We start from the raw sequence: 15936 nt of genomic DNA, 5'->3' as shown, positions 1-15936 counted from the left end.
CACTTCCATAAGTGTTATGGCATCTTCAGGTTGGATTTGGACAGCCTGCCTTTGGCAAGGAAGCCTTATGCACCAGGGCATTACCAGGAGTGGAAATTCCAGTGGGAAGTAACTTCTAGTTTACATATAAGGTGACCCTAAGATCCAGCACTGGAGAAAATAATTCGTATTGTGAACTACTCAGAAGCTAAATTGTATGCCATATATTGACTTTTTATATCAATGAACAGGTCTTACAATGGAAAAAAAAAAATCAATTACATATAAATCTGTGGAAAAGGTTCAGAAGTAAAGCAGAAAATGAAGTTATCCCACCAGCACATTGCCGAAATTTATCTTTGATTGGTCAAAGTCTGCTGTATATTTGCTCCTTGAGCCTGGTTGCCTGTTACCTCAGCACTTGTTCTCAAGATACAGGGTCCAAAAGCAAGCAAACAAAAAATCTGCTAGGAAATTTACATAAGCATGGTCTTCATGTAAGCTCAGGGTTAGGGAGCCTAGTGATTCGATGTAGGTTATTTCCTTCCTTCTCTTTGTTTTACCTCATTGCAGACCTCAAGAGAGCTGGGATGTTCCTCCTATGCTAAGTTGCCTTCTTTCTTTTCACCTTCCTTCTTTCCACCTTCCTCTCTTCCTCTGTCCATTTCTGTTGTCCTTGGCTGTGTCAATAGGATAATCCTTACAGACTGTCAGCATTCCTTGGGCTCTTTGCTTGTTGCAGAATGAACCACAGCATCGTTGAATGGCTGAGGTTGGAAGGGACCTCTGGAGATCCTCTAGCCCAAACCCCTGCTCAAGTAGAGATAGTTCAGATAGAGCAGCTTGTCCAGGACCATGTCCAGCTGGATTTTGAATATCCCCAGTGCTGAAGACTCCACAACCTCTCTGGGCTACCTGAGCCACCCTATCCTGAGATCTTTCCCAAGAAGGCAAGGGAGAAGACAGCAGCATGCTATCAATCATACCAAATGAAGAGGGGAAGGAAATACAGTCTGCATATGGGCATGTAGAAAAAGGGAAAAACAAAATAAAATACCCTCTCTAGTCTTAGTGACAAGCTCCAATTTCCTTGCCCATGGGCTTTTATTCAGATTGCCCCTCCAGAGCTTCCAGGGACCCTTCCATGAAGATTCATTGCAAGGGTGGGCAGCAAAGTAGGAAAGCAAACCAGGCGGGGGCTCTGCTGGCCTCTTCCTTCCTTTTTTTTTGAGAGAAGATGCTCCAATAAACAGAGCTAGAGAAAGAAGGATGAATGGCACAAAGTGCACACGGTGCTGCTAGTGGCTCCCTTTTACACCCAGGAGGTGCAAGGAGGCTCATTCCCGGGGACAGTCGCTATCAAAGAGAAAAACCTGCTCCCTCCCGTAGAGCTCGGTCAACACCTCCTCCAGCTCCCCCAGCGTGAGGAGATGGACCTCGTTCTTGTCATTCTCAGCAATGACTGCCCAAGACTTTCTGTGGTTGTTGTCCACCTCACAGCAGGCGCTCGACCAGATGTGGCTGGGTTTGTTGACCCTACCCTTGGCGATGTAGTTGTTCCCGGGCACAGCGCCCACCACGACGTAGGTGGCATTGCAGTCCTGTGTCCTCCTCATCATGGTTTGCTGCTCGTAGTTGTTCCAGGCGCCGCCGTTGAGTTTCTCGTCCTGGGGGACTATGTTGGTGAGGCTGAAGGTAGCTGTCCTGCTGACGGAGTCGGGGTGGTGGCCACTGGGGTTCAAGTGGCCCCGGTTCAAGCCCGTCAGGTTCTTGTAGTCCTGGAGGACAGCCTGGCTCTTGCCAAGCTGCTCTAAAGTGACGTTGAAATAATTCAAGAGGGTCCATTCTTTTTCCATCGTTTTGGGATAACTTAAGCCCATCAGCTTGAAAGGTAAAGAGAAAAATGTGTTAGCAATGGGGATGGGAATAAAAGAGCAGGTTTCCTTGGAGCACGAGCCTCTGAGTGCTGAACACTCGTGTGTTTTCTTGTCATCTCGGCATATGAAAACTCACTAACCAAAGAGAAATCTCAAAGCTACCCCTCCTCGACAAATACAAGAGATTAAAATAAAATAAAGCTCAAAACGTAGCTGCACTTGATCTGACTTGTGACCTTTGAAATCCAGCCGGCAGCAGGAGCGTGGGCAGATGATGAGGCAGCGAGTGTTTTCCATTCTCTCACGTTTGAGAGGTGACTTTGGCGAGACACATTTGTGACACATCTGGTTCCCTTTCCTCCCATCTCCTAAACCCACAGCTGCCCCGGGGCTCTCCCCAGCTCCTGCCACCCCCATTAATCACATCCAACCTTCATCACCTGCATCTAATCACCCTGTCACCAGCTCTAGCCTTTGCTCCATTCAGCCCCATTTCCACAGCAGTTTTTCTCTGTCTCTATGATTTTCATGCCTTTTTTTTTTTCAGTCCAATCTGTCAACACCCTCGTGTTTTACAGGCTTGGGGAAAACAAGAGCACAGATGTCCTATTTAAGGCTTAGGTCTCTTGGGGAGTCCTTGCAGATGGACAGGACGGGAAGAGGATGAGGAGAGCCCATGGGACTCCCGGGGGGAGGTGAGGAGGAGTCAGCCTCCTCTGATCTGCTCCGATTTTGCTCCCCACTTGGGAAGAAGCATGTGTATGCATCAGGCATACCACGCTTCTCAAACACTAGTGTTTGCCTCCTCTAACCCCATGCCCAGGGAAATGGGTTGGGAAACCAATCCTAGAGGTGGGGTTTCCCAGGGAGGTCTACAGCTTATTACAAGGATGAAGCTTTTTGCTCTAATAATTAAGCAAAAACCTCAGTGCAAGTGATATCTGGTACCACTGCACTAATAACGTTTCTCAGAGCTGAGCCGTGCCAGGGAACACAGATGTTTTCCTTCTGCAACATCACTGAAAGTAAGTTGGCAATGATCAGCCTCTTAAGGCAGCTCATAATTCCCAAAGAGAGCTGGGCAACCCAAATACCAAAGGGCACCACGCTGCAAAAAGGCCTTTGTAGAAAGTTAGCCAAATCACAGATTTTGCAGATGGCCTGGGCTGGTGCTCCAGGATGAAAAGAGAAAAATTTATCCCCTCTGTATATGGACAGTGGCATCATACCAAATTAATTGCTTGAGTTCCTATGGCCAACAAATGCAAATGCCTTTTTTTTTTTTTTATTTTCCTAACTATAACACCTTTATTTTCATATTTACGAAAACTTTTAGGACTTCCTCGGGAACAGGACACATGGCCTTCTTCTATGGTTCATTCTCACCTACATTCTCCAGTGGTGCAGCCTACCAAATTTAGCTGCTGTTGGCCATCTCTTTGCCGTGATTTGGTTCCCCACCCCAGCGTAAGACAGGAAAGGGGGTGCATTACACAATGTGATATCAGGTAATTTGACTTTATGCTCCCCTAAGCTCAATGCCGAAAAATGGGCATTTTTAGGGCATGACTCATCTCAATCTCCTGATGACATCTCAAATTCGTCAGAGGAACTGCACGGCGAGGGGACAGATGAGATGAATCCCATCCAGTGGGTCCATTTACGGGCCGGCTTTTCATGAGCAGAGGTTGATGTGCGGTAAGAAAGGACACTCACCTGGGGCTCAACCAGCCATGTTTTAGGCCTTGTGCCAGGCCCAGGCTGGTACAAGTAAGCAGAGTACACGGGAATGCGCCTGCTCCTGTCGTACAGGGTGGCAAAGTAATACCGGTTCTTGTAGCGCTGGCAGATCCAGGCTGGGTTCTCTGGCTCCAGGGCGTCATTCGGGGGGGTTTCCCGGAAGAAAAACTGCGGGCATGAGCTTTCAAAGGACGTCACCACCTCGCCGCGTCCCAGCCAAAGGCAGCTGGAGGAGATCTGCAGCAGAATCAGCAGCAGCGGCGGCATCGCGGGGAGGACTTCGAGGGATGGGCTCTTGCTCACCTAGAGGTCAAATGCAGACAAGATAAGAGAAAGCTCGTTAAACCTGGAGTCATTTTTGTCCTCGTGGGACATGGTTGGCAGAGAGGACACCTTTGAAAGATCAGGGAGAGAACATTTTCTCCCCTCTTGGATACAGAAAAATCAGGAAGGGAATACGGGTGGAATCTAGGATAGGTTTCAATGCCTCGATGGGGCAACAGCAGGAGATTTCAGCCCCTCTGAGGAGTGATCCAAACCCCGTGTCTCATCAGCTCACACAGCAAAGTTTTTTTTTGGCAAAACTAACACTGCTGCTTGGAAAAAACTATTTGGCCAAGCTGGTAATGTAAGCATCTCCACAGGTCAGCTGCTGGAGCCCCGTTGGATCACGGGGGCACGCAGGAAGGTCCAAGCTCAGCAGACAGCAGCATCTGCCCCGAGGCATGGTGCTGGGACAGGGACCTTCCTTCCAGCTGACCCATTTGGCCAAGAGCTCAGTGGGAAGGCTGAGTCCCGAATCAGAGTCCTGAATCTCAGCACTTTGGGTCTTTTTATGTATTTATTATTGGTTGGTTGGTTTTGTTCATTCGTTTGTTTGCATTGGCATTGGAAAAAATAAAAAAATAAAAGAAGCAACCCAGGCTGGAAAACCCCATGTCGCAATAGCATCTTGCTCCCTTCTGTTCCAGGGGCCTTTCTGCAGCACAGGACCTCAGCTGGGCACATGCTCTGCCCAAACGGCTTTGATGTGCTCACGGCAGGATTAATCCCCCCTTGAATCAGATGTATAACCCCGAATGGTCCAGCCTGGGGTCCTGGCTCTCAGGCAGCTGACATTGGGCAATATGCATCCTCCTTGCGTGTGTGGGCAGTCCAGCCCCCGAAAATTAGCTTAGACATTTGGATGCAGAGACGGACCGAGAGGATGGTAGCAGGAAGTGTAGCAATGCTGATATTGAGGGGCAGCTCTTCCCATAATTGCAAAAAATTTCTACTGATTCACATCTTCAGCTTTGCTGGTTATTTTTCCTGTACTGCAAAAGGAGCTGGCACAGGAATTTCTATTTCTTGTCCAGAAATAGTCTTATTTCATCTTTCTCAGGTGTTGACGTGATTGTTGGCAGTCAGCAAGATCTTTCTGTTTGAAGAAAACTGCTCCAAATTTTCCTGCGATGCAGGATGCTTTATCTTCTTTCAGCTGCACACAGGCTTTGGGATAGCTGTGATATTTCCATTTTCATTGCTAGACGTTCAACTGAGTGGTTTTAAAATAATTAGCATTTGAAATAAGGCTGATAGGAGAAGCAGCTGAAAAGATTCACGGGAGGGAAAGCTGCCGTTGCCTCTAAAACACAAAGCCCACCTTTGGCTGGGGAAGTGTCTGAGCTGAGGACTGCTGGAGGCTGGGAAAGTCACCTAGCACATTGCCCTTTTCGTGTTATTTTCCCTGACCCTCCTGTATTAATTTCCATTGGGTTCAGGAGACTGAGGTGGAGATACCCTTGGTCTGACACAAGGCATCAGGTCCTTTATCTCTTTACTAGCACTTGACCAGGAACGTGGTGACAGCAAGCTGAAAACTACGAGTGAACCACAAGAGGTGATTCATTCCAGTACCCTCTAGAGCATGACAGTAGCTGACCCATCTCAGGCAGAGAAGTTGCCTCTATTGCATCACCCCATCCACGAGCTTTATATATATATATACACAAACAAAACTGATTTCATTTCAGATATATAGAAACCAACCTACCGTGTGAAAGAGCAGCACATAAATTTGTTTATTCACGTGATTCTGCTTGCAGCCCCAAAGCAGTAGAGGATTTTCAGATGCCCCTGCTACAGTTTGAAACTGGCTGTGGCTGGGGAGTGGTTTTTATACGATCTCCAGGAAAGGAAATTTGGCAATAATTCTGTTTTACTGGATTTTTTTGATCAGGATTTAGAGTGAAGTTGCCCTGGGGTGGACCCAGGACCAGTGTTGCAAATGTGTTTTTCCAGAGGCCTTTTTCAAGGTCGTGGGCAGAATAAGCTCCCTCCTCTCGTTCGACTGTTTGGTGTGAATTTTCCAGGTGACTTGGCAACTGAAACTTACAGGTTTATTATACAAGGTGTTTTATGGCATTTCTGATAGCCTTGAATCGAGCCTTTCCTATGGCCATGAGCCATACTCTGTCCGTGGGCCAAAATAAGGTCTTGAATCTACTTTTTCCTGAAGTTGCATGAGAAAGAGGGTACGAACACAAAGCCAGCTCCCATCTGCTTGGTACACGCTGTAATCGGCCAGCGGTAATTCGAAGATAAGGAATGCTCCCAGATCAGGTGTAAAGGAGCACCTGGCTGCTTCAGCCACCCTCAGGTCAGGAGGGGACTTCGCACCCAATATCTTCAATGCATCTCCTACAGCCTTGGTCCAACAGCTCTGGGAGATAATTTTAGCATTATTGCTGAAGTCCTGATGGAGCCGGCTAGGTTAGCTGAAAAGATATGTCCTGTTCAGCCTGGCTCATGCTGCTTCATTCCAGTGCACAAAACATCCTCAGGGCTTGTGAAAATTCACAAAAAACATGTGATAACCCCGTCTTTGGGAACTAATTAATAATAGCATTAATAAATACTATAGTGATGATGATAGCATGATGATGGTCATCATCAAGATGAAAAATTTAAAAAATAACACACTGGAATCTGTTTTCCTACAATTAAACATCTCAGTTAACCATTGGGTACCTTCTTGTGCATCTATTCCCAAGGCTTCCTCCATGTATTTTTTCCCCAAGGTATCCTAGATCAGTTCCAATATTTGGCTGGGGCAGCAGGTGAGTTGCAGAGGCAAAACCTCTTCCGAGTGTGCCACCAGGCTTTGGTGCCTTTTCCAGATGGGTGACACTGTGCCAGCTCCAGCAAGGTCTGCAGCTCTAACAGGATCCAGGGGATCAGTTTCTGGCAGTGCCAGTCGGGAGGGGGTTGGCTCATTCCCTTTGGGAATAACATTCCTTCTTCAAGGTTTTGTTCTGAGCATCACCAAAAGTGTTTTGTTTAGTTTAGTTTAGATTTTTTAATTTTTATTTTTTTCCCCAGATCCCACCTCATTTCATTATTTCCTCAAAGACCAAGGTTTAGCTCACACGGTGACAAATTTCCACCTTCCTCCAATCTCTGTGTCTTTTAAGTACCTCACCCATATTCTCCAGATCTTTATTGTCTACTTTTCTATGCTTGAGCTTCTTCCCTGGGCCATTTCTCCTCCCCTTGCCCTCTGTAATATAAAACATTAAAGCTCTGCCAAATATACACGTGTAAATTCTAATTTTCTCCTACAGAGGAGGTTAGATCTCAGTAACTGCAGCCCACCCTTTGTCCGATGCATTTATTCTGAAGCTTAAGGAAAAAAATTAAAAGAAATATGGCAGTCAGTGGTGAGGAAGGAACAGGACTTACCTTGAAGCAGTATCTCAGGAGCAGCAGCTGAACTGTCACCTTGTTCTTCCCCCTTGAGAAACAGCAACATGTCGTGAGTCCCACTGCAATAAATACCTGTGGTGGTGTTACCTTGCTAGGCAGCTGAACTCCACCACAACCACTCTCTCTCTCCCCCTCCTCAGAAGAGGAGGGGAAGAAGTAAAGGAAAGAACTACTCACGGGTTGAGAGAAGGAAAATTTAATTAAAGGGAAAAATAATTATTAAGGAAATATTATTATTAATTAAATAATTTAACTAAAGGGAAAAAAGGGAAAGGGGAAAAGGGAGGGGGAAAGGGAAAAACCAAAACAAAACAAAACAAGTAAAGGCTGCGTGGAAGTGCAGAGGAAAGAAATTACTCTCTACTTTCCACAAATGAGCGATGCTTGACCATGTCCTTGAAGCAGGGCCTCAACGCATGTAGCCGGTGTTTGGGAAGACAGACGTTTGGGCAACGAGAGCCCACCCCTCCCCTCTTCTTCCTTTTTCTCACCTTTTATTGCTGAGTGTGACACCATATGGTATGGAATATCCTTTTGGTTGGTTTAGGTCAGCTGCCCTGGTGATGTTCCTTTCTCACTTTTTTGCCCACCTCCTAGGAGCGTTAGAGAGAGTCCTGGTGCTGTGCCAGCACTGCTCAGCAGCAGACACAACGCTGGTGTGATACCACTGCTGTTCTAGCTCCAAGTGCAGAGCACGGCACTGAGTGGGCTGCTGCAGGGAAAGTTAACATCCCAGCCAGACCCAGTACAGCCCCGTCATAAATCTGCCCCTTTTTATAAAAAGTGAAGCTTACTGAAAAACATTATTATTCCAGGGAGATTTGCTCATGCCTGCCCAGAAATGGGACAACAAGTGCAATTTGCTATTTCCTCAGAGTTTCTCCCAAGTTTGCTGACTGGTGTCACGTGTCACAGACAGACAGCTGTGTCTGGTGACTTCCCTCTCCATTTCCTCAATTCCCGTGGGGCTCTGTTCTCAGCAGACAGCCTTTGGGGTCATTAGATGGCACGGCCTGTCTGAGCACAAACAGGTGCTTTGCTCTTCTACAGCCTCTCAGAATACAGTTAACATGGCATTTTCCCTTCCCTGACTGTAAAGACTTTGTAACAGCACTTGCCAACATCGTCCTATAGATTTTGGGGGCATATACTGTCCCATTCTTTACTCATTTACATTTTCTAGATGCAGCAAGAGCATTTTAATATTATATCTCACTGGACAGGTCCTCTCCTATGTCTGCACCAATACATGAACCACAAGCCCCTTCTCCTTTAGCACAGTGCTTATCAGATCCAAATCCCCTGTTTACGACACAGCTGATACCCAAATTGCCCCTTCCAGGGAGAGTAAGTATGGAGAGAATTGCATATTGCTCTGCTTGCTGCTTTATACCACTGCTGAGCCCGTGTTCAAGCAGCATCCCAACCTGCACGGAGCAGAGGCTTGGTGGAGACAAGGGTTCTTCCACCAAGAGTTGATAAAAGGGGTCTGGGGGGATGGATGCAGATGCTGCACGCCTCCGAAATCAGAGGGAATGACAAGAGTTGACTCCCATGGTCTCTCAAAGGACAGCTGAAGGAAAGATGCTGGTTTCCTACATCAGTGGGGGAAATGGGACTGAAGATTGTTGATGACGATGACCAACCACCACCTTCTGTAAATGGGGAGCATCAGAGTCTGGGACCTGGACCAGAAAGGGGCTTGACAAAAGCTGCGGAGTCTGATGTCATGGCAATGCCAGAGCTTGGCCACTGGAAGAAAATCACAGAATCACAGCTTGGCTGAGGTTGGGAGGCACCTCCGGAGGTTGTCTGGTCCAAGCCCCCTGCTCAAGCAGGACCACCAAGGACAGGTTGTAGTCTCGCAGTGTTGGAGCAAAGGGATTTGGGAAATCAAGTTTAAAACAGCACCTGATGGACACCTCTGAAGAAGAATTGCAAGATGCTGATGGCTGGGGTCCTGGCAACGCTCACTGGCCCTCTGCTTTTAACACGGTAAAATGGCAAGTTATGACTAGTCAAAAGAAGCCACTACATACAGAGAAAGGAAGAAAACAGGCAGCCAACATCAAGTTTCCTTTTCTTCAAAAAGGACTTAAAATATTCACAGCAAAACAAGAAGTAGGCAAAGCAGATATCAGCTAAGGTGATGCAATCAGGACCCAGCTGTGAAATCAAAAATGCAGTGGAAACATGGTTCAAGTTCTCAGAAGGCCTGGTGGTGAAATCCCACGCAGAGCAATTTGTAACGAGACAGTCTTGGAAGAAAAAATGTTATTCCATGCAGCTGATATCAACAAAAGCTAATCTAGGGTCACCCTAGGGGTGGACCTATGCAGGATTGTTATGTGGGCATTTTGCTGTTGGAGGCGAAGGGCAACAAGCCCAGATTAGTGACCAGTGGGAATGAAGTTGGACTCCTCCACATGTCCATAATTTTATTTAATTGGGAAATTTTTTCCAGAGTTCGTCGAAAAAAAAAAAAAAAGTGCTGCGGCTGAAATATAGATGACTCTCAAGGAATACTGTAACAGCCAGTTGGTGAAATAACCAGAAGAAGCCACGGACCTCACACCCTACTCCCAAGGCCTATTATGTCATGTTTTTGCATTTCACTGATGTTTATAAAAATTGTGCTCTAATGCTTAACAGCTGGCATTGTCCTGCCTTCCATGTCAGTATAGACAATGGTTGCACGGTATCCAGAGCTGCACACTTTCTGGATGGGGAGGAGGTGTGAGCAATGTTGCACACCCCCTCCTGCAGGCCAGCTTCCAGGGGGTTTGTCCTGCAAGACAAGCCTTCACTTCTTCAGCTCTTAAAGAGATGAAAAAAAAAGCCTATTAGATCCTCCAGTCTTCTCCTGGTCATGTGGGATTTTTCCTTGGGAGCCTGGAGATGTGTACATGAAGTACTTTGAATATTTTTTCCATGTCATGGTTGAAAAGAAACAGTGTTTGCAGTATTTTTTCTAGGGAAAGTGTGTGGGTGTCCAGACCTGGCTTCTCCACAAGGATTTTGTATTTTTTTGTATTTCTTTTTTTAAATATTTACTTATGTTTCCTTTCTAGGAGATGTTATAGACTTCTGCTATAGGAGTCCATATGAGGAGAAATACAAACACCTCTTGTGACTGCAGGGCTGGAAGGAGAGGATTTAAAACCAGCAGAGTCAAACAGAGGAGGGCACTATTTCTTCTGAAAAAATAAATAAATAAGAGATGCCACCAAAGCCTTTTTTTGACTCTTCTTTCCCCATGGAAGAAGCAAGTGAGGAGACACAGAGCTGCCAGGTAGCTCGAGCAGCGCAGATGCTCAGGAAGGAGCAAAGCACAGCAGCAGAAGCCACAGGGGCACGATAAATCCCAACGCAAGGGAGAAAAATGCTGCTCGGACGTGAGCTGTGTTGTTCTGGTCTGTTCTCCTTAGAGGGCAGCAAAGATCCTATCATCCCCTGGCCACAGGCAGGGCCTGAAGATGCCTGGACGCTGGACAACCCTCAGAGACCTCAGGTTGTGGGAAGTGCCCTGCTGGTGTGAGCAGGGCACAAGGGGAGCGTGGGCAACCTGGGGCCAGCCTTTGCACCAAGGGACACGGCACAACCCTTGTCCAGGGCCGTGCAAAAAGTATCACTCTTATGAGGAAAATTAGGCAGAGAGGTAAGGATGTAAAAGACAAACGAAGCTGCCTAATCCATCACTAGAACCGGTGCCTAGTTTTAAATGGTTTACCCTGAGCTATTTTTTTATGCAACATCTTAAATGCTGACTTTGGGCCAGTCTTGTGTTTCGGAGACAAATGCGACCCCATAAGGATCAAGAAGCATTTTGAACGTATTCCAGCTTATCATGATGACCTAGCACATGATTTATGTTGTAACCCAGATTTGGGTTACCTGGAGTTGCTTTAGGCATGTGAACTCCATCAGACCGAGCACCACGGTCCCGGTGGCAGCGGGGTCTCCTCTGCGTCACCGACAGCGCATCGCCCCGCTGCAGACGCTCAGCCAGCTGGCAGGTTGCCTGTGGTTTGCTTTCGCTCTTTCAGTTTTGTTCAGCTTTTGGAGACCAAAAATCAATCCGTTGGCTTTCACTTTCTGATTCTCCTGCAGCAGCAGAGGGGCCACTGGGGAGGGCTGAGCAGCCACCGAAACCCCATGCCCCAGGCAAACACCCCGCTATTTCTGCGGGTTGGGTGTTGCTGGGTGAAAAGGGGGCAGGATATTTGCCTGGGAGCAGAGGTAAAACGCAGATGGCAAAAGCAGAGATGTGATATTGATGTAGAAGGAAAATAAGAATGATGTCCTTATACCTGTTTTATGACACATGGAAATCTTAAAATAATCTTATATAAAATAATAAGAGATATTCATCGCCAAAATCTCTTTCTATGGGGTTCATCCTAATCCAGGCATTTGAAAAACACATTTACAAACCTGTCCTTTTTAGTCAATAGAGAAAAAAATGGCATCTCCAGAGAGATGCACGCAGCCCAAATTAGGCAATGTAAAACTGTGTAAAATAGTTCAAATTAACGTGTTTATTTCTGTGTTGAGTATAAACGCAGTGTGAGCAGATAGCTCCATCACAGATGACTGGCTTTTACATACTTGAAGTCTTGTGCAATTGGTCCACCCCCTCTCTTGGTGCCTGTGGTTTTGGGGTGCAGTGCCCATATCTGTGAAAGCATCGCAGGCCAAGTCCAATCATCACTGGGGTTACGGCTTCAGGATTCAAGGCAGCTCCTTCCTATGTGCCCAGGAAGAAGCTGAGCTTTTTCACCGTAGGATAAAAACTTCTGCATCTTCACACCTTGTGCAGACTACAAGTGGTTGCAGATGCAGCCCAGGTTATGTCAGGTTCATGGGTTTCCCCACGGAAAAAAAAAAAATTTAATTGGCTCAAAGTTCGAAAAACTCAGCCCCGTGACTCAGGGTGAGGAGGCTGCTTCCCTGCTGATTTTAGGCTGCTGCATTGAAAATGGCAAGCACTGAATCGATGGGGAAATGCTGAACCTCTGCCAGAGACCACAACGTGTTCAGGTCAGGAGGCTCAGAGCCCTCCTTGCTAGCCCTGTCTCCTCTCATGGCCTGGGTCATGGAAAACAGCACAAAAGGGGAAGACTAGACAGATCTGGGATCTTGCCTCTTGCATTTTTAGGGCCTCAGGAGACCCCTTTCTTATTGTTTCTCCCACAACAGCCTTGCCTCATTCAACCTGCCAGCACTGCGGCTTCCCTGCTGTACCTAAAATAGTTAACCACAGCCTTTACTGCAGCCCGTCAAGGCGATTAAAATTAAACAGCTGTCAAGTTTAGCAAGCTTCGGTGAGCAAACCTTCTCACTTTCCCTGCAAGCTTGGAGCACATCCTGTCCCCCCTGCTCTGGGCTTTGACCCGTGGGTCGCTCACCTCCAGCAAGGTGCAATCTTACCCGGAGAAAAGCAGCAGCCCTGAGATGATGCCCGTGCCAAAAAAGAAAAAACAAGTGTGCTGGGGTGGTAGATTGAACTGGGGAGTATCTCACAGCCTGCAGTTGTTCCTCAGGTAACCTGGAAGTCCCGAGGTGTTAAAGCATTTCTGTGGGATTTCCTTCTTCCCACCACGCTCTTATCCGTGAGCTACAGCAGCACTCAGAATTGTGCTTTGAGTTCATGGACAGGTTGCTCCTTCTGGAAACTGAACCAGGCTGTGGTTTCATACAGATACACTTTTTTACGAAAAAGATATTTTCCCAAAAAATAAAAAATAATTTAAAAAAAAAAAACTATACTTATTAATACAACCTGCTTATTAAGCCTCTGTTGACTTGTCTTCCTGGAAGATGTTACATCTAGGGCCCAGAACTCACAGCGTAGGTGGACTCCCAAATCCTGCTGGGATGTGGCAGGACTGAAGCTGCCCTGAGATATGCCACCAAGGTAGTCAGAGGCTTGGGGCACGTGTCTTAGGAGAGGCTGAGGGATTTGGGTTTGCTGGAGATGGCTGCCTACAGCTCCTTAGAGGGGCAGCTCCAGAGAGAAGGACATCAAGCTCCTTGTTGTAGAGCCAGACACGATAGCGAAGGGCAGCAGCCACAGATGGTGACTTGGGAGGTGCAGGATAGAAAAAAAATGTCTCTAGGAAGATAGCACAGGGCTGCCCCAGGCTGTTGGGAAATGACAGGTAATGAACACGGAGATGACACAAGGCTTAGCTGGATGAAACCACGACCAAGCCCCTCTAGAACTGGCAGCGTTTCTGCTTCGAGAATTGGAGACCTCCAGCCAATGTTTCAAATAACATTTCCATGATCCTATGGTAGATTTGGCTCCCATCTTCTCCCACCCTAAAGCACACATCTGGAAAATTATAACAAGGCAGTAGATAACCAAATAGCCCACTCTTGAGAGTTGTACCTTAAGGTCTTCCCACAGCCCAAAGCCACAACACGTCACCACGTACATACCTCGCAGAGCCCAGGGGAGGGCCCATTCTCAGATCCAGTGCTCAGAGTCCCCTGGAGCATGGATGAGACCCCATCAGCTCATTTCGTCCCAGAAGGGAATTATGATGATATCCCATGGTCTCTGCACCAACCCAGAGCTGTGCTTCCACTGCTCGGGAGCCCCAGGCCGGCCCTCTGTGCAATAAACAGCCCGTGTTGCTGCACGTTAATTATGCTGAGGTTAATGAGCAGGTGCGCCAAGGAGATTTCCAGTCCGGCTGCTGGCTCACCCCGTATGGAAATCAGGCTGTTCGTCGGGGCGGATATATGTCAGAGCATCGCTAATTAGAAAGAGCAGTCCCATGATCAGGGGTCATGCCTTGGGTTGTCCCTGCTGGACCTGGCATCCTCCAGAGTCCATGGAGGTGGCACAGGAGGAAGGGCCAGATGTCCCCTATAAACACTTCACCTCTGGAGAAGTCAGAAAAGATGTGAAGATGATGCCTTGTAGGAGGGTGGTAAATCCCACTGCAATGCAGGCATCGATTTCTGCTAAGGGCTGAAAGAAAGCCCTTGGAGATGCTGAAGCTGCCAGGAGAGACCTTATTCCTGATAAGGATACTATCTTAATTCCATATTTTGTCATTTTATCTTTTTTTTTTTTTTTTGTCTTTTTTTTTGTGACTTTCTTGCCGTTGCTGAAAATCCAGACTTTTGAGCAAACAGCTCCTTCATTCATAAATCTTGCTCAGTGCTCATGCTCATTGATTCTTAAATGTGTCTGGGATAAAAGGATTCAGACTTAACACTTAGCTTATGGGAAGGTGATAAAACCACGGGGCAGTAAGTGCTAAATTGCCATTAGGAGGTTGGGTTTAGGACTTGGTTCAATGTATTTACGAGCTTTGAGGTAGGATCTAAGCTTAACAAAGCAAACAGCTTGCCATTCCCAGCTGGGGGGTTATGGTTTTCTTACGCTGGACAGGGAGCATGAGCCAACCACCTACGCTAGGCGTATATGGCAGGAGACCCTTTGATTTTAATTGCCTTGATGTATGATGTTAATGTTTTCCAATGGCATTTCACTTAGATATTTGTGACTACATCTGATTTTCACAAAACCTGCTCACCACTACCTGCTGCTTAAAACCCGAGCCCAGAACACAAGTTGGGGACCAGTGGGAACACAGAGCCAGAGCTCAGATAACACAGACCCAGTGCTGCGTCGTGGTGTGTGGACGAGGAAAATAACCAGGACTCCAGTCCTCACCAGGAACATTTTCTAACCGTGCCGCAATCACAGGAAGCTGACCCCAAAGCCAGGCTGGCAGAAGAAAACAATTGCAACAGCCCTCTTCCAGCTCACCCACCGACGTGACTCAGACTCCCAAACTCGCTTCCGGACCTCTGCTGCTTGCTGGGCAGGATTCGTCCTGCTGAAGAGCCAGTCCTCATCACTCCCTCAGAGTCAGCAGGAGATGAATGCACATTTCCAAGGCACAGTTCATGCCGGGCAGGTGAAGAACTTATTTCTCTCCAGTGGCCATAAAGGATCTGAGGGTGACAGTCTCCGATTTACACCCCTAAGATTACATGAGATGAGTCCCATGTTTACATACCTGATGGCTATTTTGTATTACTTACCTTGCCAAAGCATAACATAAAAATACAAAATTTATCCTTTGCCAAAGCCCTTTCCTTAGGGACAGCCCTCAAACTGCCCCTCCTCATTCCTTTTCATGATGTTGGCATGGCAATCCAGCAGGAATTTCAGGGGAACGAGGAAATGGGAAGCTTTGTAACCTCCTAGGAGGACATGCTGCACTTGCAGCATCTCTTCTGCGTCATCCATCTGAAGGATGCTCTCTTGCAAACACAACAGAAACAGAATCGGTGTGGCCAGGAACAGGAGGGAAGGATGCTCTTCATGCAGTTCAGTCTTCATGTTCTTAGATCCAGTTGTTTGATGTGGTTGAGAAGCCAGCAGAAGGTGAGGACCAGAGAGAATTTTTTTTTTTTGATATTGTTGGCAGGGTTGGGCTTAGAGTGGTGCTCTGCATGTTACTCAAGCCCCAAACTTGCTGTTAGCACCAGAAAATCACCTCGCATGCAGATGAGCACGTGCTAACCTAGCTATGGGCTGGATGCAAATTCGGGGTGCTTGAGAAGC

General features: G+C 47.1%; 1 protein-coding gene across 9 annotated transcripts; it reads right to left on the bottom strand.

The window, feature by feature from the left end:
• Positions 1–85: 85 nt before the first annotated feature.
• Positions 86–13922, bottom strand: LOC308188418 (endonuclease domain-containing 1 protein-like). 9 transcript variants are annotated; one of them, XM_080577393.1, is made up of 4 exons: positions 7708–7822; positions 7320–7371; positions 3573–3899; positions 86–1862 (listed from the first exon to the last, which is right to left on the bottom strand). In XM_080577393.1, the coding sequence occupies exons 3-4, from the start codon at positions 3861–3863 to the stop codon at positions 1317–1319; spliced, it is 837 nt and encodes a 278-aa protein (XP_080433519.1). In that variant the 5' UTR covers positions 3864–3899; positions 7320–7371; positions 7708–7822; the 3' UTR covers positions 86–1316. The 9 variants fall into 9 exon arrangements, with proteins under 9 accessions (XP_080433519.1, XP_080433515.1, XP_080433514.1 ...); XM_080577389.1 differs by lacking the exon at positions 7708–7822 and adding an exon at positions 7835–13751 and having other exon boundaries at positions 88–1862; positions 7320–7402; XM_080577388.1 differs by having other exon boundaries at positions 88–1862; positions 7320–7402; positions 7708–7762.
• Positions 13923–15936: the final 2014 nt, after the last annotated feature.

Source organism: Anser brachyrhynchus (genome assembly GCF_964034855.1).
Source record: "Anser brachyrhynchus genome assembly, chromosome: 1".
NCBI classification, from domain to species: domain Eukaryota; kingdom Metazoa; phylum Chordata; class Aves; order Anseriformes; family Anatidae; genus Anser; species Anser brachyrhynchus.
Note: the sequence above shows the minus strand (reverse complement) of the source record. Positions and strands in the feature narration are given on the sequence as shown.